Consider the following 23,011-nt stretch of genomic DNA (forward strand, 5'->3'; position numbering starts at 1 on the left):
CGGCAGGACAGACGGGACGGGACACACGGGACAGCGGGAAAATAAAGGATCCTCCTACCCTGAGGGCTCCCTGACTGACTCTGCTGTGTACCTGCTCTGCTCCTCCACGCTGCGGTTCTCCGGCGCCCGCCACTCGGGCAGGGTGCTGGCGCACAGCACCACCATGGACACGATGACGAAGAGGATGGAGACGGTGGCCAGCACCTGGGCTGCCAGCGAAGACGTGGGCTCCTCGAAAGTCCTCCGCATCCTCTCCAGCCACTTCCCTCCCTCGGCCGCAGCCGCACGCCGGGCTTTGCCCCTCGGACCGGCGCTGGACTCCCCCGGCGGCTCCTCGGCAGAGTAATAGGTGCACGTCTCGGACATGCGGTCGTCGAGGCGGCGCTGGCAGCAGTAGTCGAGGTGGGAGCCCTCCAGCCCCCAGTAAATGAGCTCGTTGTAGAAGGAGAGCTCGCACATGTGCGGCACGAAACGGAGGTGTCCGTGCCGCACGTAGAGCATAATGAAGCCGAAGGCCTCCGAGTGACGGTCGAAGAAGTATTCGTTCCGCTCCCGGTCGTAGTCGTCGCACACCTCCAGCACGTCCTGCTCCGACAGGCAGCCGTGCAGGCGGCTCACCCGCCGCAGCGGGAAATCCTTCAGCACCTCCCGGGAGAAAGAGTACCGGGTGCCCCCGACGTTCAATACCACGGCGGGGCCGCGGCCAAAGTTCATGGCTTGGGCGGGACGGAGGAGGGGGGCGGGCAGGGCAGGGCTGCGAGCAGCGGCGGGGGGCAGCGGCTGCCCCGGCCCCGGCTCCGCTCGCAGCGCTCGGCGACGGGCCGGGGGGAGGAGGAGAAGGAGGAAGAGGAAGGAAGGCGGAGGGCTGCGCTCCGGCACCCAGCGGCGGCGCAGGGCTCGGACTCCGCTCGCGGGTGCGGCCGCGGGGCCGGGAGCTCCGCTCCGCACCGCTCCGGTGGCGGTGCCGGGCGGGCGGGAGGGAGGCGGGGTGGGAGGGGAGGGGACGCGCCTCCCCCGCGCCGCGCGGAGCCCCAGCCCTCGCCTCGGCCCCGCCAGCGTCCGCCCAAGCGCAGGAGAAGTTTGGGGCGTTTCCCCCCCCAAAAAAAGATGAGAGTTGGGATTCGAGCGCTCTCGCACACCGCGGACGGCGGCTGCCCGGCTCCGTCGCTGGGCTCCTTCAGCCCTCCTCTCCTGCACAGCTGGAGGAGGCGGCAGCTGCGCTTCTCTTTCTCTCTTCTTTCTCTCTCGCTGCGCGAACGCCGCGAGTAGTTCGAAGTGTCAGTCAGCGCCTCGCGCTCCCGGTCCAGCACGGCACCATCACCCCGCCAGCAGCTGGCTGCTCCCCAGCGCTCCAGGCTCACGGGTTCGCATCATGCTCAGGGAGTCCCTTCTCACCACCCTCTCGCTGTCCGTTCGTTTCCCCGTCGCCCTACCACAGCTCTCCCAGCCCGGCGCAGCCCGTGGTGAGGCTGCGGGAGCACCCCCGGGTCCGAGCGGCGCTCACCGTCCCCGTTCTGTGTCGCTCGGTACATGTGTTTGTCTTTACGGTTGTTGTTACCGCCGCCACGTCACTTTCACAGCCGAGGTTTGCACACGTGTGAAAAGAAATGGACGGCCGAGCGGTTCTGTAGCGGCAGCTGTGATTGAAAGGAGGAGGCGATGAAACCGGCCGTGCCCCAACGCCCCGCCCGACCCCACTCGGCCGCTAGAGGTCCCCGCGCGTCGCTGTTCTGCCCGAGAGCTCCGGGAGGAGCGAGAACCACCCCTCGCCGGTTCGGAAGGTGAGCGCGTCGGCTCCGCATCAACATCGTTCTGCTCTTTTGGGCGTGCTGGTGGCTTTTGTTTTTCGTACAGCTGGAAAAGTGTTTGCTTCCAGCAACCGCCGCTGGTTCGTGTGCTTTGTCTGCTCGTTAATTTTATAAGCAACAAAGGCTCTCTCAAATCTCTGCGCTTTGTTTGTTTGTTTTACATGTATGCTTCTGCCCTTCATTCTTCCAGAAACAATTATTAGAATAATTGGTTAAAGAAAAGAGAGAGAATAGCAGAGTCTGTCCGGAGCTGTGTTAGCAATAAGGTGTTATCCAGGTGCCTTCAGCATCACTGTTTGCTGTGCCTCCTGCTCTGTACATCTCACCACCCACTACTTTGCTGTGAGTTTGCAGAGGAGAGGAGCAGAGCAGGCAGGGCCCTGTGTGGCAGCTCAGGAGTGTGCCTTCAAGAGATCACTCTTAGACAGACAGAGCTCTGTGCACTGCCAGGCCTGGTGGCAGAGCAGTTAATGTGCTGGGAGTGCTGCCGTCACCTTGTAGCTTGAAAGTGACCCAGCAGGTGAGGCAATACAGGTTGCTATGTGAGCTTTTCAATTTTTCTGAACACAGTGATTTTCTCCTTTGGATCAACACTTGTAAGCGAAACTAACCTGACATCGGTTGCCATTTTCTTCCCTCTTTGTGGTCAGGCATGTTGCACTTCAGTTATTTTAGTTACAGTTTCCACCTTTCAATAGCGATTTGTTCTAGCTGTGTCGGTAGCTGTAAGCCACGCGTTCCCTCACCGTGAGCAGCAATTAGCCAGGAACAAGCACTCGGATTTCAGACAGGAGTTGTGATTTCCCAGGAAGTGTTTTGATTTGTGGCCCTCTGCAGCTGGTCACACTGCTGTACATATGGTATAGCAGCTTTATGGCTCAACTCGTGGAAGTTTGGATGTTTTCATGTGTGTCTCTTATTTCCCTGGAAGTACCAGTGAGTAGAAAAGCCTTTTTTGTTGCGTTTTGTGAGTGAAGAAACTTGAAGAATAGGATGGAGATCCTGAAAGAGACAAGACGCTTAAAGAGTCTGAGTGCAACCGTAAACAGAAACATATAAGTGCAAATATAAGCAGAAGACGACACTCCTAACTGCTGTGGTTGGAGAGTTTGAAGTGGTTCTCTGCTGGTACTGAGCTGGCTGAAAACCTGAAGCAGTGAAGCCCTCTCCCAGGTAGTGGCTGAGTTCAGCTCTTCAGGTGGCTGGAGGCTCTTTTCTCTGCATGGCTCTTGTTTTAAAATGCTCTGGAAATACACACTGGCTGTTGTGTCAAAGCAACTGCACTTTTCATGGTGTTACGGTTGTATCATTTGCTGCCCAGGAGGAACTTCACAATTAATAGTCATTACATAAAAGTAGCTTTTTGTGTGTCAACATATTATTTTCATGGCTTGCAGTGTGCTATTGCCTCCTAAGGGTATTTAATGAGCTTGAAATATTTTCTGCCATTTCCAAATCTTTCTGGCCTCGTGCTGAGCCCATTGCTCTATGTTTTGAGTGCAGCACTGTGTTTGCTCTTTAAAACAGAGGTCCTTTGCTTCAGTCTTTTATTGTGAGTGAGTCGGCGTGTTTTGCTGGCAGGTTTTTCTTGTAACTCCAGGTCAGACTGTGCTCCAATCAAGGGAGTTACTGAGTGCTGCAGGTGCAGACAGCATTGGGTTCTGGTGTCTTCCCTCAGGATCCTTGGTTGTTTTATGACTGCAGTACCAGGAGCTCCAGTTGTCGAGCAGGATCCCTTGATGATGGATTTGTACATACAGAACTAACGATTTTCCTGCTTAGGTAGCATGCAGCATGTAATACATAAAATTAGGAGAGGAAAACTGTTTTTCCATATTAAAGGGACTGCTTTGACAATATTTATCTTAATTGCTTGAAGAGGCAATAAAGAAAGAATAGAACAAATGCTTCTGAAGGTTCGGTGAGCACAGATGGACTGTGGTTTGCAGTTATCTTTAGTTTAGATCTTGGGGGAAAAACAATTTCTGCTAGAATCATTTTCTCAATCTGGCTTCTCTGCACCAGAGTCCCACTGCTTCAGCACGGTTTGTGGGCTACCTGGAAAACCTATGAGGAGAGAGTCTATTGCCATGTCGAACTGCAAAGCAAAGTCCAATGACAGATGCAGTTGGGATTGTCAGTGGCACCTGACATGAGAGCACCAGTTCCCTTGTCACTGAGGCACTTATAAAAATCTGAATAATTTTGAATATGAATGTTTCTAAAAGTGGCTGAATGACATTTAGGAGAGAGCTGGGTACTCACATATATCTACATGTGCACAGAATACAATCTGTGGTTGACATTTAGAATTAGACTAACTTATTGCATGAAACATGCTAACAATTTGGGAGATTTGGCCGTGAATTAATGGGTTTTATATCAGGGGCTCAGTGTGGTTCAGAGTGATCTTTTGTAGCGTGAGGTACAACTGCATTCACTGTTGTCTTTCACCTCCATGTTGAGATAAAGTCTGGCAAAGATTCTTGAATGTGATGCTGGGATAATGTTTGAAGATCACTATATTTCAATAATCATTGGGTCCTATGAAGCCCTCTTGATCAGAGGTGGCTGGGCTCAGCCAACTTGTTACAGAGAAGCATAGGCAAGAAGACACCAAACACAGACAGGAGGACGTTGCCTGCCAGAGGAGGGTGATTAGAAGGAGACTCGCTAATGGGGAATTCAAAGGCATGAGCATGTTTTCACAGGAAAGGACAACACAGGAATATATTTTTACACCACTGAAATCCTTTGCAAAATGCTCACCAAGAGGAAGGGAAACTCTGCAGAGATGGAGAGAAATGCTGGAACATAGGGAAGCTATGTTCTGGGGGAGTCTATAGTTTGCTCTGAGGAAAGGAAGAAAACTGGGCCCAATGAATGCATCTAAGTTTTATTCTGTTGGTATCTTACACTTTTTGCATTAGCTAATATAAAAGGTAACTGGGACTCTGAATTCTAGGGCTGGAGAGAGTGCAGAGAGCTCCTCCAGGGCCAGCAGAGGCAGCACAGGACCCCTGCCTGCTCATTCATTGGCAGGTGATGAACGCCAAGGGCTACATAGGAAAGACTCAAGCACAGCGAATTAGTGCCCCTTAAGTAGAGTTCTACCAGATTTGTGAAGAAGTATTCCAGAGAGAGGTTTCTGAACATACGTGTTTTGTTCCTCAGTGAGAAATAGTATAATTTTTCAATTCAGGTCTTTAAGCTGGTAGGGGAAGGAGATGGGACTTAGAAGCCCTGTAACTGTTACCCTTGAGGATACAAAATGTAGTTGCTTTGACAGTTTGTGTGCATGTTTTTATTTGGAAAAAGAACGCTTCATCTTTTTGTCTAATCCTACACTTTCTTCCAGAAATTCCATATAGTCTCCTCGTTGACTTTGATTTATACAAATTGTCACCTTTGCATATGCTGAAAAATGGTTGTGTAACTATTTTAAACCTAAAGAAGACGCTCACGTTCCTAACGTACTAAAACTGAAGTCAAATACTTACCCGGTTAAAGTTAATAAAATAGCAGCATCTTTTGTTCTGTTCATAAAAAGATCCCTTTGCTTCTCAGTGAGGAGACCTGATCTCCTCATAAAAATCCTCCTTTCCTGAGGCTGTGGTGGCACTGGAGGATTCGGTGTGTTCATATCCTTCCTCAGGACATTGGCAGACCCGATTCTGCAGTGCAATGAGGTGTTAAAGCCTTTGAGCTGTAAAAGCCTCAGGAACAACTGAAGCATAGCTCCATTACAGCTACAGGGAAGCCAATAAAGCTTCTCCAGCCTGAGTTTACCCGTAGGACGGTGAATGGAAGTTTGTCTCTCATTGCTGTCAAGATAGAAGTTAAAGATCCCTCAGTGTTTTCTGCAGCTTATCTGACTTACCTTTAATGTGTTGGACAGTACTCTGCTTCTGGCAAAGAGGCTCTGTTATCCCTAGATGCTTGTAAGCAATTTTGTACCAGTCCTCCCCAAGTGCTGACATAACCTTTCTCAACATCCAAACAAATTATGTGGATGTTCCCTGAGTTCTCTGCTGCACTCCAGGCATGAGTTAGCATCTGCTTCTAGGAGCACGAACTTCTCACCCCATATATTAAATGATTCCTTCCTCAGTCATGCCCTGGGAGTGATCATCCCATCATCTCCATTATACAGCTAGAAATGTCCCTTTTAGCCAGAAAGAATCTCAGTTTTCTTCTCCATTCATAGAATCATGGAATCATTAAGGTTTAAAAGGACCTCTAAGATCATCTACTCCAGCCATCAACCCATCACCTCACCACAGGTGCTACGTCTATGCTTCTGTGGTGATAGACTATTCTTTATGATTTCTGTCAGGTCTGACTTCAGCATTATAGCAACAGATGTTGTGGATCAGGTATGAATACTTGCATCAAAATCATCACAACTATACAGCAGATTGTTAACTCTCTCTGTCTAAAAAGTGATCAGAACAGCTGAAAAGCTTTTGAGATTAAACCAACCTCATGAGAAAATGTTCTTTTTCTTTTTGCAGTGTAGAAATATTCATTTGTATACAACTTGTATGCAATGCTCTCTTCCAGGTTAAGTTACTGTATCTTCGTTCTATGCAACTACTGATTTCATGATTTCTTTTTTACAAGCACATTTTTGCCTCTTTCAACACACTTGTTTCTCTATTGGCAACTGCTGACCCACCTGCATGCAGGCAGGCCTGTCCCCGTGCTTTAGGTTCATGAAGGTTACACTTCTTGGAAAGTTCTAACGTGTTCATTAATTATTCTTGTCCTGCCAAAGGCAGAAAAGGAAGGTGGAGCACTCCCTGCTCTCCCCTTGGGGAGGAAGGAGTGGGATTAAGAGAAGAGGCCAGACAGTGATATTCCTCTACAATGTGGGCCAAGCCCATAGTGAAGTTGCAGCTGGAGGACACATGTTCCTTCCCCACTGTGGGGTGTGTGCTCTCAGAAGTGGTTGTGGCACGCAAACCCCGAGCGTGCCACTCGTGCTGCTGCAATGGCCAGTGCCACTCTGACTCTTCTGCCAGCGTCCCTGCAGGGAGGAGAGATGCAGCGTTAGTAGTTTCAATAGCCCCTAATTTTCCAGCTCCTTGCTGGGACAAACTCTAGCAGCTGAGGTTGGAGGGGCTTGCACCCCAACTTTGCCATCAGTTTAGGGCCGACTGCAGCCTGAATGTGGTGCCTAAACAAAATTTCACAGTCTTGATAACAAAACAAATCTTGCCTGGTTTAGAAATAATGGCTAAGAAGCAGATTGGTCCCGCGGTCTGCAGAGCTATGCAGATTTACTCTGATAAAGATCTTCGGTAAACCTTCAGTACAATTCAGCTTTTGTGTGTCCGGTAGCTGGCAGGTTTGCATGCTTTTCAATTGCAAGAGCTGGAGTGAAACAAAGCGCTTGCCTCAGATTTTAAATGAGGTCTACTTTTTGGAGGGATGGGGGGGGGGGGGGGGGGGAAGAGTAGGGCAGAGGGTGGGAGGGTCTATTGCACAAACAAGATGGAACACATCAACATACTCAAAAATGTAATAGGAAGAAATGTTCGTGTGTCCTCTGGTAAAGCTCAACACCATGTAATGAGACATTCAGTGTTGCACTTCAGTGAATACAATATTGCCCTGGTTCTGTAAGGTGAGAAATTGCAAGAACAAGTTTCTGTGGCAGATCTTTCTGTCCGGAAATTGTGTCATTCCCTTGGTGTGTTTCAGAAGCTGGAGGAGCTTCTTTCTTTTGGGGTATCTGGACTTCTTTTAATTATTATTATTATTTGTTGTGGCCTCATGCTCAAGGCTGTAACATGTGACTTTAAGATCATTTTTTCTCCTTAATTTTCTGAAGAATATTGTGATCAGATCATCAATATGTTGGGTTCTTTTTTTCCCTCATCAGGTTTAAATGTGACTCTTATTTCTTCTCTCTTTTTTAGAAATTTCATCTGTTTAAACATTTGTGCTGCCAAACAGGCTTCGCACTGGGAACATACATCTCACGTTTGCAGTGCCTTGTTTGTTTGAGTTCTTTCCTCCTGCGGTTTTACCTTTAGTTCTGAGATCCGTCTCATTCAGTAAATCAAATTGCTGTGTTGTTAATTTGTCTAGTAAAAATTATTCCTTCTCCCACAAAGAAAAAGAATGGGGAAGGAAAATGTTTTGTTTTTTGTTTGTTTGATTTAAAGAAAGAGGTACAAAAACAGGGAGCCCTTTTGTGACTGTACTACTGGAGAAGTGATGAGTTCTTTCTCTACCTCTTTTGTGCCTCTGTGTAACTGGAGGAGTTCCCTGCTCAGCCTGCAGAGCACAGAGGGGCTGAAGTCACCTGTTTAGGTAGAGATACAGTGCCTTCAGGGCTGTGCTGGAGGAGAGCAACCTCCATCCAAAAACAAGCGGAGTTGCCATGGCTGGGTCCCAGCAGGACCAAGCAATGTGCTGCAGCCTGGTGTTCTGTCTCATTATTTCCACAGACTAATTGTTAAATATTCCTTTCAGTCTCCTTGTCTCTTGAATTCAATATTTCAATGACTTAACAAAATGTGAAAAAATACTCGGCACTGCCAAAGATATAATCAGATTGTCTGCCTGTGCTGTTGATTTTTATTTTATTATTATCTTTTTTAACAATCTCTTAGACTGAATTTACTGAGAGTTAGTTATGGCCCAGTGTTTCTGAGTCTCTGTAGGCAAATAATATAATACATTTTCATCACTAGTAATGATAGTCTGTCTAGTACTCCAATATTCAATGTATTAAAGTAATTTTTTTAGCTTGCAGTAACAAATTCCATGGAAAAGAATCTGCACTGTAAAAAGATGTGGCCATTTAGGCCAACGAACACTAGAGACAGCTATTTTGAGTAACAATACAATTATTTCTCACTGACAAATTCCTTGGTGCAGTTGTTTGCAGGCATTAGACTCTGTGTGTATTTTGTTGACAGAAAAAGCAATCTTCTCTGTTTCGTATAACCAAAGAAATAATTCTGTAGTTAAAAAAAATAAATAAAAAATAAATAAAAAAAAAACAGAAAGAAAAGAAAATAGTTCCTGGGTTCCTTAAACTTCACAGGACAAATTTCATTCTTGTGCAAACTATTGCTGCCAAGTTATAAACCTTGGAATAGAGGCTGGTAATGGAAATAGCAATGGAGAAAATTCTGAAGTTATGAGTGGTGACACGATGGGTTCTCTGGGCCCAGAAATTTTGCACTCAGAGGGGATTGCAAGACTGATGTGTCTGAAATAGCAACTCTACTCTTTGGTGTTCAGAGCAGCAGACAGAAGGTGAATTTCAATTTAATACTCAATTCCAGAAAGATCGTGAAAAAGTCGAGTTACTTCTGTCCTCTGTGGTGGGGAAATAGTTTTGGCAGCCTGATGAGGCTTTCCCAGAGCATTTAGGAAACAGCTCACTGCTGAACAACAAAGTGCTTGAACTGTGTGCTGCCTTCAGAAATGGACTTGTATTTGTTAAGAACTGATAAAGCAGCAAATACTGCTTTCAGCCCTCGACAGATAAAAATCTGTAGGTGAGTAAGGAAGCTGCTCAGCAGCACGGTTTCTCCCATTTAAAAGTATATACCCCCTCTTCTTAAATTGATACTTTCACTCGCTTCTTTTTACCTTTGGGTCTATGAGGAAAATTGCATATATAAAAGACCTTTAAAAAATGGCTGGTCACCTTTAAATAACAATTTCCTCTAAAAGTTTTAAGAAAAGAACCAACAAGATATTGTGTGCTCAGTGGATTTCATTAAGTTTGTTGAAGTCATGATAAAACCTCACATTTAGTGGTGTGAACTCCTTGGCATTCACATGCCATCCTATAGGAGGCAACACTACACCCCTGCACAAACACCATCTCCCGCTTCTCCCATCGCAACAGATCAGGAGGCTATATTCAGTTATATGTTATTTTATTTTCTAAACAGAAAAAGTTGATAGCTGAACACATGATTTGTGTTCTGAGCAAAATATTCACTGAATAATCATAAATAACCTTCCTCATCACAGAATGCAGGGAAACTGACAGAAAAGAACCCAATCAGAACACGTGATCTTCTTAAAATATTTATTAAAAATGTAGTATTCTGGAAGGCTTGACAGTTCTGTGACTAGGAAATTAATACTGCACTTGTCCCCTCCCTCTCATGCTCCACTATTTTGAACTCTACTCATGGAGATGGTTGTAGGGAGCTGATGTTATGAATAGTCATGACCAGAACCTCTCCAGCAATGCAAAATTTAAGGCCAGTACTTTATGTTGTGCATCTCCGGTTGACATGAATGAAATCAGATGGTATTTAACACCTGTTTGAACTGAGTCCTACAAGGATGGGTTTGGGTGTTGACCACTGCTCAGCTACAGACCCACCTGGTCCCCAAAGGCTTTAAATCTTCTGTTGGGAGGATGACCAGAACTTCTGGAAGCAGATCTGAGCAACACCCATGAGTTGGCCTCTTCTCTCACAGAATATATGTGCTTCAGCACCATAAACTGTAATAATCTCTCTGACGTCATTGGGTATTTTGCATACATAGATATTTGTACTTTGAACTCACTACTAGTTGTTACTCAAGCGAAATTCAGGAACTGATTTCAGTGAAAATAGTCCCAAACACGTACTGCCTAGTTCTTTTTTTTTTTGTTTGATTTGTGCACTGTGTATTTGTAGGACTTGTATTTGTCCTTTTTTTATCACTGCTGTTGATATGCATTAGTTTAAAAACTTTCACAGACTCCTCAGTGGAACACAGCTGTGTCAGTATAAAAGGTAGTTATCCCTGTACAGCTTGCACTTGTATTTGCAAGAATAAGAAACCAAACACACTGTAATGCATGTGAGCTCAAGGCTCCTTTCTACAGTCTTTATTGTTTGTTTGTTTGGAACTTCTGAGTTCTTTCCCAGAGCAACACTTGCAGGGACAGACCATGAAATGCTTTATAATGCAGAGACATTGGGTCAGGGAATCTAGGTTATTTCAAAGAACATTTTGCAAAAGGCCATATACTTCTTTGGCCATATTCTTCTTGAAAGCAAGGATCTGAGATTCCCTCTAGCAATCCTCCTCATTACCAATTCCCTGTTTCAGAGTAGTTGGTTGGGTAGCTTTGAGGAAGACAGAGGAGTGGAAGCATTCAGTTTGGGCTCAGTTATCTCAGCTGCACACTGTACTTTTACATCCCAGTGGATCTGGTGTACCTTGCTTTTTGTTGTTGTTTATATTGAAATATAAATGATAGGAGTCATTTGTTTGAAAATACATAAAATATTGCTCGGTATTCTAGGCCATAATGTAGAATATTAAAACTCTGGTATTCACAGATGGTTATCTAGATTTTATGGTTTTCCACCCCTAGCACTAACCAAGACTCAAGGTGCAGATGGCTCTAGTTGTGCAGGTTAACATGTGTTTGTAGGCTCATCTGCTAAATGGCGTTGAAGACTGCAGAGCTAAACATCTTCACTCTGACAGGGAGAAGAGTAAAACTTGATGGACTGAACATGGGCACGGGGCATCAGATAGTAGAATTGGTATCTGTCTTCCACACAAAGAAAAAAGAGACTAAACTGCAGTAGTCAGGAGATTTTCACTGGATGTAGATGCTTCAGAGGGTGGTCACTTGTTCATTTATTCACTTTGTTCCTGGTTGAAACAAATCTGGCTATTCTTGTGCCTGCTCAGCATGAGCAGATAATTTTAATCACTGAACTTGCAGGACATATGAGTTGGTATAACATCCAAAGTTACACTCCTGGTTATATTCCTGTTTATGAAATATGTAATATCTCTTGCTCCCTGGCAAGCAGCAGAGAAATAGCAGACACATTCTCAGTGTAACCATTTTTTCATTCAGTCATTGTGTTCTATGGGGCACGGTGTTTTCAAACTGTTTATTTGCTCTTGCCAGGCATAACACAGAGCTGATTTAAAGCAAATAAACAAAACAGCACTCCAGCTTTGCACCTCAAGAGCCTTTTGTAGCTTCTCATCCTGCAATATTTCTAGTGTCATCTCTTCATGCCTGTCATGGTGACCTAGGCTGTCTCCAGGTCTCTTGCTACCCGAAGGTGTGTTTTGTGTTCTCCTGAGAGAACGCTGCGTGCACTTTGCTGACTTCAGCCTGGTATATGATTGTTGCCAGCTTAAAAGCAGCCACTGATTCTTTCAGAAACAGCAGTGCTGCCACAATCCTGGGGAGCACTGCTGCTCCTCAGCAAACAAACTGAGTGGGGATGCAAGTCATCAACCCAGCAGCTCATAAAACGGGTGGGCAAACTGACCTCCTCTGTGGCACTGCTCATTTTTAGGAAAAAACATCACTTGATAACAAAGGTAAATTCACTGTGTGTGAGCAGTGAACCAAAGTTCCAGTGACTGAAGAGGAAGGTTTATGTGCATTGCACCAGAGATCAAATGTCCCTGAAATTCACCCAGCCATTTCAGAACTGATGTTTCTTATACCAACAGAGAAGCAAGCAATTGTTGGGTCACCATGCTGACCCGCATAAAGCAATTATTCTGATTTTTCCAAGCTGAAATAGGAACAGTACTGAGAAATTAGGTCAAACCTTTCCATAATGGAAACACACAGCAGTGGCTGGAGGCATGGTGAGGCACGGAGAGACTAACTGTACCTTTGATCAATAAGTTGCACTTGGGTGGTACTTGCCTGTAATCACTCAGTCCCCAGAAAAACTGAGCCGAACAGATGCTGAGTCCTTGACTTAAATTAATTCTGCTCAGACAAATGTACGGTACTCTACTTAAATCTGTGTCATTAAGCACCTTTGACAGCATTTTAGCAGGTGTTTAGCATGAAAAATAGATCAATTGAGGGAAGGGGAGAAACAAAGAGTAAATCCAGTGCAGTGTGTTTAATCTCTATCTGGTATAATTATATTTAAGACCAAAATGGCTTCATTTAGGAGAACTGCATGTGAAAGCAACACATCAATGTGTTCTGCTCTGACTCTCAGCTTCACTTACATCAAAACTAACGCAGGTGTACAACAGCTCTCATCTTAGTCCTAATGAAGTCAGCCACTAAACCCACACTGACGTTAAGAGAAGCCAGATGTGCACCCAAGTCTTCTGTAAAGATAGCAAACAAAATGGGTAACCAGACTGAATCCTAGACCTGTGGGCTTTTTCTCCACTAGGATGTGAGCTGCAAAATACATTGGCAGCTACCAACTAAACCTCTAAGTGGGCAAATTTCCCTGTTTTTCTTTTTTCTTTATTTTATCTGATTACTAAACAAGATCTTATTCCTGAGTTTACGAGGGAGTTATGCCTGTGGAGTGAAATTAAATGCACTTCTTGAACATACAGTTTTTAGTAGTATATTGTCATTGATAGTAGTTGCTTACAGATTCGCAACAACTCACACTTTATTGGTTTGAGGGAGGGATATTAGTTACATTTCCATTTGTGATAGAATGGTTTTCATTATAGCAAATGCAGTCCGAATATGAAGACTGATACAAGGTCCGACTTGGTTGGTTTGTTTTTGGTTTTTTTTTTCCACAAAATCTCCTTAATTTAATTGTTTGATTTATGGGAAATAAGATTACACATTGCTTCAAAGCAGTGCCATATGGCAGCCTATACCATTTATCTACGTAACTCTGTGATGCTTAATGAAAAACCATTACGAATATATCTTTTCAATGCCCACTCAAATAATATCTTGTTGCCAGCATAAGCAGCACTTTTCTCTACACACTGATTTAGTGGCATTCTTAGGACTTGGATTTGGGATTTAAGATTTGGATTGAGCTGCTAAATCTGCAGCCTACCGATAATTCAGCAATTAACTTTATGCTATAGTTTAAATCATATATAATGAAAATAGTGACATTATATTTAGCTGTCTGTCTCTGGAGAGTTCTGATTCATAGAGCTGATAAACAAAAAACCAACCCACCAAGCAAAAAAACCACATTATTTCTGATGCGAAGAGAAGAATTTTGTGAGAGGGTTTTGGGCTTTTGTATTATTATTTACTGATTTATAGAGAAGCTGAGATGGAAGCATCTGGAACAGATTGCACCTGGTTTATACTTCAGTTAAGACAGCCATGATTTTTGATTTTGATAATGAACAGTGAATTCTGTATTCTTGTGCATTTAAAAATCTTCCCCAAACCTTCTGTGCAGTGGAAGTTATCTAAAGCTTTTCTGAACACATTCATGAATATTAATATGGAAATGTGTATTTCTTCAGTGACTAAATAAGTGATAGCAATAGGAATTATGCTTCTGCTAGAAAATCATTTATGAGATTTTGCAAGCATGTACATAAGCCAGTCTGCCAGACCTGAAACTACTAACATGGCTACTTTGTATATGCTACATATAATATAGCATATACATGTTCAATTCACGGACAAGTCTGAGAACTACCCAAGTCCTCTGTGGCAGTGAACTACTCCCTACTCCCAGCCTGAGTAGGAGCTTAGGCTGATAAGGAAGGACAATAATGTGATGTTCTTTAACTCTTTGTATGGCTACACACATACAGCCTGCTTATCCATTGCAGCAAAGATGTACTAACAAGGCAGCCACATTTCCTTGGCACAAATGAATAAAACCTCTGCTTAATGTTTCTTCTGTCCTCAAAGCAGAACTCAGCATCTGAAGGACTTTGAGCTGGGACTTGTAAGGGTGGCTCATGTATGGGAAACCCTAAAATCCTTTTCCCCTCTGCTGTATCAACAGGAGGATGTGTCTCCATTAAAGCTCTGCAAAGAGCTGAGCACCTTTCATTAAAGTAAAAACAGCTCTTTACTGTTTTCACTGATTTCAGTACGATGTTTTACCTTGTTGCTTTAAGGCAGTCGTCCTGGAGGAGCAGCTTGGGAATTCCTTGGGCTGTCTGTTCACTTATGATTTTGGAAAGGCAAATTGTGTAACTTGAGGAGCTGTCTTCCTCATGTTTAACCCATGCCTTCAGATCATGGGAAGGAAATCCTGCTTCCACTGAAATCAACCCCTTTCTGGATGAGGACACGGTGAGCTTCAGAGCGTGGGAAATTCCTCTCATTTTGCAGTGAGAAGAATTCAACTGAGGGAAGGAGCTCGAAGGCATTTTGTTTAATTGATAACGACTGTGACAAGCCAACTGTTTGCTTTTACTATTCTCCTGCCTTCAACATCTAACCTCAGTTTCACTAACCAGGCAGTAAACCGCAGGAATGAAAATAACCCCCACCTAACTTCTAACCACTTCTATTTGGGTCCATGGCATGGTAGTGCTGTTGTGTCTGGGGAGAACCAGCTGGATAGAGCTGCAACCTCCCATGGGCTTTCTGTCAGCTCTCACTGATGTTCCTGTCAGGAGGCAAAATAGAGGATGATACCAGATCTTTCATTTCAATGCCTGAGTTCGTTGCTGTTTAATAAAGAGGACCACCTGACTGTGTGTTTTGCTTACCAGGTGCACATCATTCAGCAGCTCTGTAGTTTGTTTCACTCAAAGCAGCGTTTCAGAAAGTTAAATATGCAGTAAAAGAAGCCTTCATCTAATCGGCCCTGATTCACGGAAAGGGATAAAGTGAGGAGAGACCACTTGAAACACTGGGGAATTCATTTTTTTCCTCTCAGGATGAACTGAAAATCTTGCTTGGTACTGTTGAGTTGCATTCAGAAAAATCTGGGGTGTGAAACGTGTAACAAATCATCACCATCCTGGCAAGAGAAATGATAAAAAGCCCTTCTCCTCGAAGGGAGCAGCACAAAATTGGCCATAAAGTATATAGTTTGTGGTGGTGTAGATCCTATACAAACACAGGGAGGTGCCTTCCTGTAATATCAACACCGATGTTTTTCAGGCACCCCCCTCATCAGGTGATCTGAGAGCAGCTCCTTCAGCTCTTAGTTAAGCTGCGGGATCTACCTTTGTCTTGTCGGGGATGCTTTCTGCCGCCCCTCGCCGAGCACAGCAGGCAGCTTAAGAAGCCCCAAAGCGAGCTCCCGGGTCACATCCCGCTCTTTGTATGGAGACAAACCCTCTCCCAATCGATCATCAACAGGTGCTGCGCGCACACGCGTGCCAAACTTTCCCCCAGCTGCCGCAAGTAGCCGCCCACGGGGAGAGTGAAGCCACTTGGTTGCAGGGAACAAAGACCCGAGTGGGGCACAGTCACAATGCGGCAAAGGGGTTCAGCCGCAGCACACCGACCCCCAGAGGGAAGCCCCATCTGCGGCCGCACCCCCGAGGAGCCGGCAGGCTGCGGCTGAGCCCCAACACCCGACCCAGGGTCGGTGTGTGCGCCGAAGGGGAGGCGGCATGGGCGGTTTTTAACCCCTTCCCCGCCGGGCGGCTCCGGAAGCGGCGGCCCCTCGAGGCGCGGCGCTGTGTCCTGTGCCCGGGCGGGGAGGGCTGGCTCAGGGTGGGGGCGAGAGCGGGGCGGGGGGGCCGCGGGAGCCGCTCCCTCCTCGCCCAGCCCGGCCCGGCAGCGGGAGGAGGGCGCAGAGCGCAGACATGGCGGCCAACATGTACCGAGTGGGAGGTAGGTAGCGGCGGGGCAGCGACCGCGGCTCCGCGCCCCGCAGCGCTCCCCACCCGCCGGGCTGCGAAGGGGCTCCCCGGTCCCCTCGCCTTCCTTCTGCGGCGCCGCGACCCCGAGCGGGGCACCCGAGCCGTGCCCGGGGGGGAAGCGGAGGACGCAGGTTCCTCCCCGCAGCCCCGCGCGCAGGGTGGGAGGCCGCCCCGCGCCGAGCGGCACAAGGGCAGCGCCGCCCTCCGCAGGGAAGGAAGGAAAGAGGGAGCGGCGGCGCCGGCTTCTTCCCGGGCCGGGCATGGCCGCCCTTTGCGCCTCTCGCCGTGGCCGTGCGGGCTTGGGCGGCCTGGCGGGCGCTGCGCCCCCGGCTCTCTGGCACGGCCGGGCCCGGCCCTGCTGCGGCCTGGCGGGCCCGGGCGGCGTGGTGCGGGCAGGAGGCGTGGGATGAGCCCTCCGAGTTCCTGCGCGCCTCCCTGCATCTCTTGGAGATGAATTACGCATCCGCACGGGTAGATGGAGGGGATCTGCCGGCCGGGTTAGGTCGCTGGTAGATGGCCGCTTGGCGTACGGCGGGAGCGAGGAGTCGCTTGGGAGCAAAACAAGCATTGGGTTTCCCACCCCCAACCCGTCGAAACTGACTCTGATAACTTTCCATCCCCCCCTCCTTCTCCCCCGCCGTGGAATGAACGTGGCACTGTTCCGGTGCTGCCGCTCAGGTGCAGCGCAGAAAGTTCGCTTTTCACTCCTGGCTCCTGTTCCTTGCTAAGCACGATGCTAACAGGGAGCCGTGCTCTCCCACCCATCTCTTCAGGCTCTTTCTGTGTCAGTTTCAAGGTGTGCTGACATACCTACCACTCGCCCTTCTGCACACTCCTTCATCCAGGCGTAGAGGCTGTAATCCCATCAGCCTTTACTCATCGCAGTAATCCCCTCCCAAGCAATGCTGTTGACATCTTGGTTGGGTTTGTTTCTTAGGTCATCATTGAGTCCCCGTTTTTTTTCTGCTGTGACCTTAAGGGTGAGCAACAGAGACCTTACTCTTCCTTCAGTGATATTTGAGCTTCCTGAGGCTCTGCTTGGCTTTAACCTCATGTCAAAGCATAGCAAAAGGTTTTATACATCCATATGGTTCCTCTAACTCCCTATTCTTTTTAAATAAAACTTGTGAGATACACCATGCAATAAGTCAGATACTGAGTGCAGAATGTGATTGTCATTCAGTGGCTACTTTTTTGTTTGATGCAGGTTTTGGGAAACCTACAGAAGAAAATGTTTTTTGTGTTGGTTTTTTTGTTTGCGTCTTGGGAGTAGCTTTAAGGATATGAGCAGATTTCCATATACTCCATGAGAATACTCTTATTTTAATGATCCTAGTAGAGGTTTTGGCACAGGAGAACATCACGACTTGAGGCTCTGTTACTGTTGAATGTAGTTTACATGTTACTGAGCAGAGATGACAACAAAACCAAGTATCATAAAATGCACCATTACTCATCCGGACAACTGTGTTGTTGCAGCATGTGATAATGAGTGTGAGGTAACATATGTTACACAGGTATTATTCCTATAATCTAGAAACTAGCTAAGACCTATCTTCTTAAATCTCCCTTAAAGACAGAATGGTTGAAGTTGGGAAGGACATCTGCAGGTCACCTGGAGGTCACTCTAGCTTAAAAAAAAACCTTTTGCACACACAAAAAAAGTGTTTTTAGCTGTATTATTTTTTTAAATAATACAATGTCTTTTTTTTATTGCAGATTATGTTTATTTTGAAAATTCCTCCAGCAATCCATATCTCATTAGGCGAATTGAAGAGCTTAACAAGGTATGCAAACATCCAAAGTTCCTGCTTAGTTTTCTGCAGCTTTCAATGCACTTTTCCACAACTGAGGGTGAATTAAACATCCCGACAGATTTCAATTGGTAGAATTTCCTGCATCTTTTTTTTTACTTCTTTAGGATTTGTTATGCATTTGTTTGTATTTCAGGTATTAAAACCTTGCTGTGTGATAAGTTGCAATTCCACCCTGTTATCTAAGGAAACGCCCAGTTTAACATTCACAGTGAACAGGAGTTCCCTGTTGTTAAAAGGAAAAAAAAAATAAGAAAGAAAAAAAAGAAAATCCAAACCAATCATGTGGATGATTGAGGAAGTTACTAAATTTAATTCTTTTCATGATGCTGAGGCTGAATCCATCTGGAGTGATAGCAATAATGTAATGTGTCTGCTTCTGGATATGTAGGTAAAGACTTGTCGGTGTCAGTGAGACTTTTCAGTGATCCAGTAACAATACGAGGCTCCTGTGGATGTTTCTTACATTGCTTTTTGTGAGTGGAGGCTTGTGAATTGAAATTGAGACTGTATTCTCTGTCTTTATGCCGCGTGTATTTTTATATAGGGTGTGGAGCTTTTTCAGTGTGTAGGAAAGGCACAAATATTTCTTAGTTCTGATACTACTATAACTATTAAAAATAATAAAGCAGTGTAATTAATTACTTATTAGTATAATAAACTTATGTAAAAAGTTAACAAGCAAAATGCTTATCATGATGTAAATAAGGATGATATATATATGTGTGTAAATATAAATATATGGCTAATTTATCTTGTAAGCTGAAGTTAATTTTTAAACACACCATGTCATATAAAATATGACTGGAAAAAAATGTTGAAGTACTCACTTGTTGATATACACAGTTCAGTCTATAACTACGTGTATATGTGTTATATATTTAAGTCTTCATGAGGTTCTGTGGCTTCTTATGCATTCTTATGTGTTAACGTGATACTAGTGTTACGTCCCTTAGTAGCTGAGTAACACACATTACCATATGAGTAAATAGTTATAATCAATACATTAATTTATATGAAATTGATTAGTCCACGTCAGGAAGCAATTCCTGCAATCCTATCTCAGTCCAGCTATTCATGTAAGAACGGCTTAATACAAGGAAAAAATGCAAGAGGGGAGCTTGCAATCTGTGCTACTCAGCTGAGCAGGGACACGCTCTGATTGAATTTATCTTCCATAGACTGCTAATGGAAATGTGGAAGCCAAAGTGGTGTGTTTCTACAGGAGAAGAGATATTTCCAACAGCCTCATAATGCTTGCAGATAAGCATGCTAGTAAGTAGACTGCATGGGCATTTTCTCTTTTTATCACAACCTGTTTGCTTTTTGCACTTCAAATGTCTTTGGCACGAGTAATGTATATTTATATTAAGAATTAATTAATATCCTGTTAGATTCTTACTGTTATCTGATATTGGCTCTGTTTCCAGTGTTTGTTACTTGGAGTTTTAAACAGTACCTAAAATGAGGGGAACTCCTTATTTCAATGCACTTATTTATTTATTTTTTAATCTGAAATACTTAACTGTATTTCTTTTTTATGTCAGAAGTGCATATTGGGCATAAGTTGTTTTAATCTTTAGAGCATTGATGGCAATTTGATTTGACTTGGGTCAGACAAAAACACGTGTCTAAAAGATCTATGGTAAAGATTAAAGTGTATTCCAAGAAAATGCCTGCACATTGCAAAATAGCTATGATGTGCACTTGTTGGAACTAGATATTAATAAAGTATCACTTTGCTGCTTCTCTGAAAAAACAGCTACATGACCGTAACAGGGATAAACTCTTACTTTTGTCATATACTTAGTTGTTGGTGGGAGCTGCCATTTGGTCAACAACTGAAGCACTAGACTTCTTTGTAACATTGTAGCTAATGATAGAGTACACTGCTAAATAACAGCTCAGTTATGAATGAATTGTCAAAATTATTGTATGTGTCATAGATCTCCATTCTGTAATGTATCTTGGTACATCTCTTTAAAAATACGATTTAATGTCATGTTTTGTGGGCAGGTAGATAATGGGGTGATGGGACTCTTAAGGAAACACCTTACGACTGACGTAAGGTCAAATTCTGGTAATGTTACTCGTGTGTATCCACCATGAAGAGATACAGCAAGGTTTTGGCTTTTAGTTTGTTCTCTCACTAGTCTTATTTAAGTCACCTCCAATTCAGTATGTAGCGTGAAGTCCTAGCTTGGTTTTAAAGCAAGGAGAAATAACATACAGAACAATTTCTATTTCTTTTTCTAAATGCAGCACTATATTTCAGTGGAAGAGTTCTTTTGAAAATGATCTAGAAGGGTGATTTAAGTTCTTTTGCACATGCTTCAGGATTATTGTTGACCTATTTATGATAGTCCACCTCCAGTCTTTTCAGTTCTTCTATGTGAAATGTATAGAAATGTGGAGCTTGAAGTGAGTCTTACTAAACTTTCCCACACTTCTTTCTCTTTTCTGTATGGGGGAAGGGAAGGATGAAAAAGAAAGTTACTGTACTGGAAATATAAGTTTTGAATTTGATTTTTGAAACAGAAATATTCAATTCCTGTTTTAAAGGAAAAAAAATAAGTAAAAGAAATGTTAGTTTTCTTGGCGCCATTCAATCCGAAAAAGTGAAGATTGATTTTGTGTCTCCTCTGTGAGGTATAGGTTGCCATTTTGTCAGCACTCCAGCACAAAGGACTTGCTGACGGCCTGTTCCTCTTTCTTTGCAGTATGCTAGCACTGCTGTGAGGTCAGTAGAAGCATGAGGGAGTGTTCTGCTGTGCTTTCCATATTGAGACTCCCTTGCTGTTTTTATGTGAGAAAATAAAGACGTGATTTCTATCTGATCCAACAAGCCTATTTAGAATGCCTCTATGTTTTACAGGTAGTAATTCTTAGAACCATTATTCTTAGCGTTTAATTTTCTCCATGGGTGCTTTCTCAGTACATGATTCTTTCCTTCTGACCAATCTGCTCAGCTAGATTGTCTTATGAGATCTTTTTTTCATGGTAGAGGATTGCACGTAGTGTAAAATTGCTGGACTGGATCTTCATGCAGCTCACACAGCAGATGTATTTAAATGTCAAATCAATTTAAATGTTTTGTTTCTGAAATATCAGTGTTCTGTTTAAAAAATATGATGTAAGTAAACAAAATATTTGGATATTTATGGACAGAATGTTTGTATGACTGAACATGCCGGTATTTCAGCATTTCTACCTGGATTTGTTTAAAAATGAAGGTTGAAAGACAGGGATTTCTGATGAAGTGGAAGTTTTTTTTCAACCACTGGTTACTCCAGTGTGCATGTCCAGGGAAGTCTCAAGTATATGCTCTGCTTGAACTTTTCTAATGACATTGTTCTCTTACAAGTGATTGTTACTTTTCCTTTCTGAATGTTGAAAACTATCCTGACTGATACGTGTTTTGAGATCTTTAGTTGGGTGAGAGGTTGGCTTTTTTTGAGCAACACCACAGTTTACAAAGGTTGCATTTGGTGATGTAGACACAGGTTCTAATAAGCTTAAATGTCTTTATAAGAAAACAATTAGGAATTTCAGTCACTTTTTTTTCAGTGACTTGAAAAAGTTTCAAACCTATTTTAAACAATATTTGGGAAAATTGAGTGAATTAGGTCTGTGAAATGGTCACAGGTAGGGAATTCAGCATACTTAAAATCTTTAACAAGATTTGGGATTTATATATATGTATATAGAAAAACTGAAGGGCAGAATAGTTGACCTGATACTCAAGTGTAGAGAAGTTCCCTTAATTTCAAATCATCTGCCACTTACGTATGAGGAAGTTGCTTTTCTTCCTTCTTTTTTTTTTAACCTGGTGTTTCTGATGAAACTGAAGAGGTAGCATTTTTATTTCTCTGCTAGCATTGTGCTTGCCATTCTTGATCTGTAAGTAATATCATTAGCAAACTGCAGGAACTTTAATCTAGGGGAAGGTGTTCAGTGTTTTATGAGCCCTTGAAGATAGTACATTTTCCCCTTTGACTTCTGCTGACACACCAATAAAATTGTCTGATAAGGCCAGCTTGAAAGCCTACACAAAATATCGGCAAGATTTACTTCTTGATCCTCAACAGCCTTCTAAATAGAGAAGCTGAATTCTGCCATGGTGCAGTGCCCAGCAGTTCTTACCTGGTATCTGCTGCTATGGGGTCATAGGGAAGGTGGTCTTTCCTTCCTCATGCAACAGAGTAAGGCTGGCTTTGTAGGGAGAAGAGAGCAGGCAAGAGCTATTGCAACAGATGACCAAAGTGCATAAGAAATTAACTTGGAGAGATTGAACGAAAACCGAGCTCATTAAAATGGGAGAAGGAAACACAAATGTTTTCTTACCAGTGTGGGAAGTTGTAAAAAATTGCCAAATGTAGTTTGAGATGTAGTTGATTCTTTAGATAAAGTGGGGTTGTTACAAACATTTTAGGGAACGGTTTTGATAGCTGGGCTTTGCTGAGCACGAATTTTGGGTTACAGTGAAGTGCTTAACTTCTGTGTTTACTTTTTTTTTTTGTTCTTTTAAGTTCTGTTATCTTTATTTCCATTTTATAACTCCATATGCTCTTTGTTGAGATCACTTACTGTCTGCGTGTCTTATAGCTGCACTTTTTAAAGGACTTTTTAAATGCGTTTTCTCTTATACAGTCAGGTTTCTTGTCTCATTGCTATACAAAGTGGGATTTCTCCTACAGGATTTTGTTTATGCCATAGAGATTTCTAGGAACAAAGAACTAGTGAGACTAGTGCTTAGGTGGGTTCTGTGGGATGTTTGAAATCTCTGCTCAGTTCGTGGTCTGACTCTGATGTCTCATGATGATAAATTGCATGTTCTCTCTATACTTTTCT

The 23,011-nt window shown here is 43.9% G+C and overlaps 1 protein-coding gene across 2 annotated transcripts in view; it reads left to right on the forward strand.

The window, feature by feature from the left end:
• Positions 1 to 16,179: 16,179 nt before the first annotated feature.
• MTA3 (metastasis associated 1 family member 3) overlaps positions 16,180 to 23,011 on the forward strand; it is a 112,418-nt gene continuing 105,586 nt past the window's right edge. Inside the window, exons 1-3 of one of the 2 annotated variants that reach the window (XM_032443228.1) lie at positions 16,180 to 16,317; positions 18,066 to 18,133; positions 19,342 to 19,435. In XM_032443228.1, the coding sequence (XP_032299119.1) occupies positions 16,290 to 16,317; positions 18,066 to 18,133; positions 19,342 to 19,435 (190 nt within the window). In that variant the 5' untranslated portion in view covers positions 16,180 to 16,289. The remainder of the gene's footprint in view (positions 16,318 to 18,065; positions 18,134 to 19,341; positions 19,436 to 23,011) is intronic. The other variant, XM_015857527.2, reaches the window with a different exon arrangement.

Source organism: Coturnix japonica, chromosome 3 (assembly GCF_001577835.2).
Source record: "Coturnix japonica isolate 7356 chromosome 3, Coturnix japonica 2.1, whole genome shotgun sequence".
NCBI classification, from domain to species: Eukaryota; Metazoa; Chordata; class Aves; order Galliformes; family Phasianidae; genus Coturnix; species Coturnix japonica.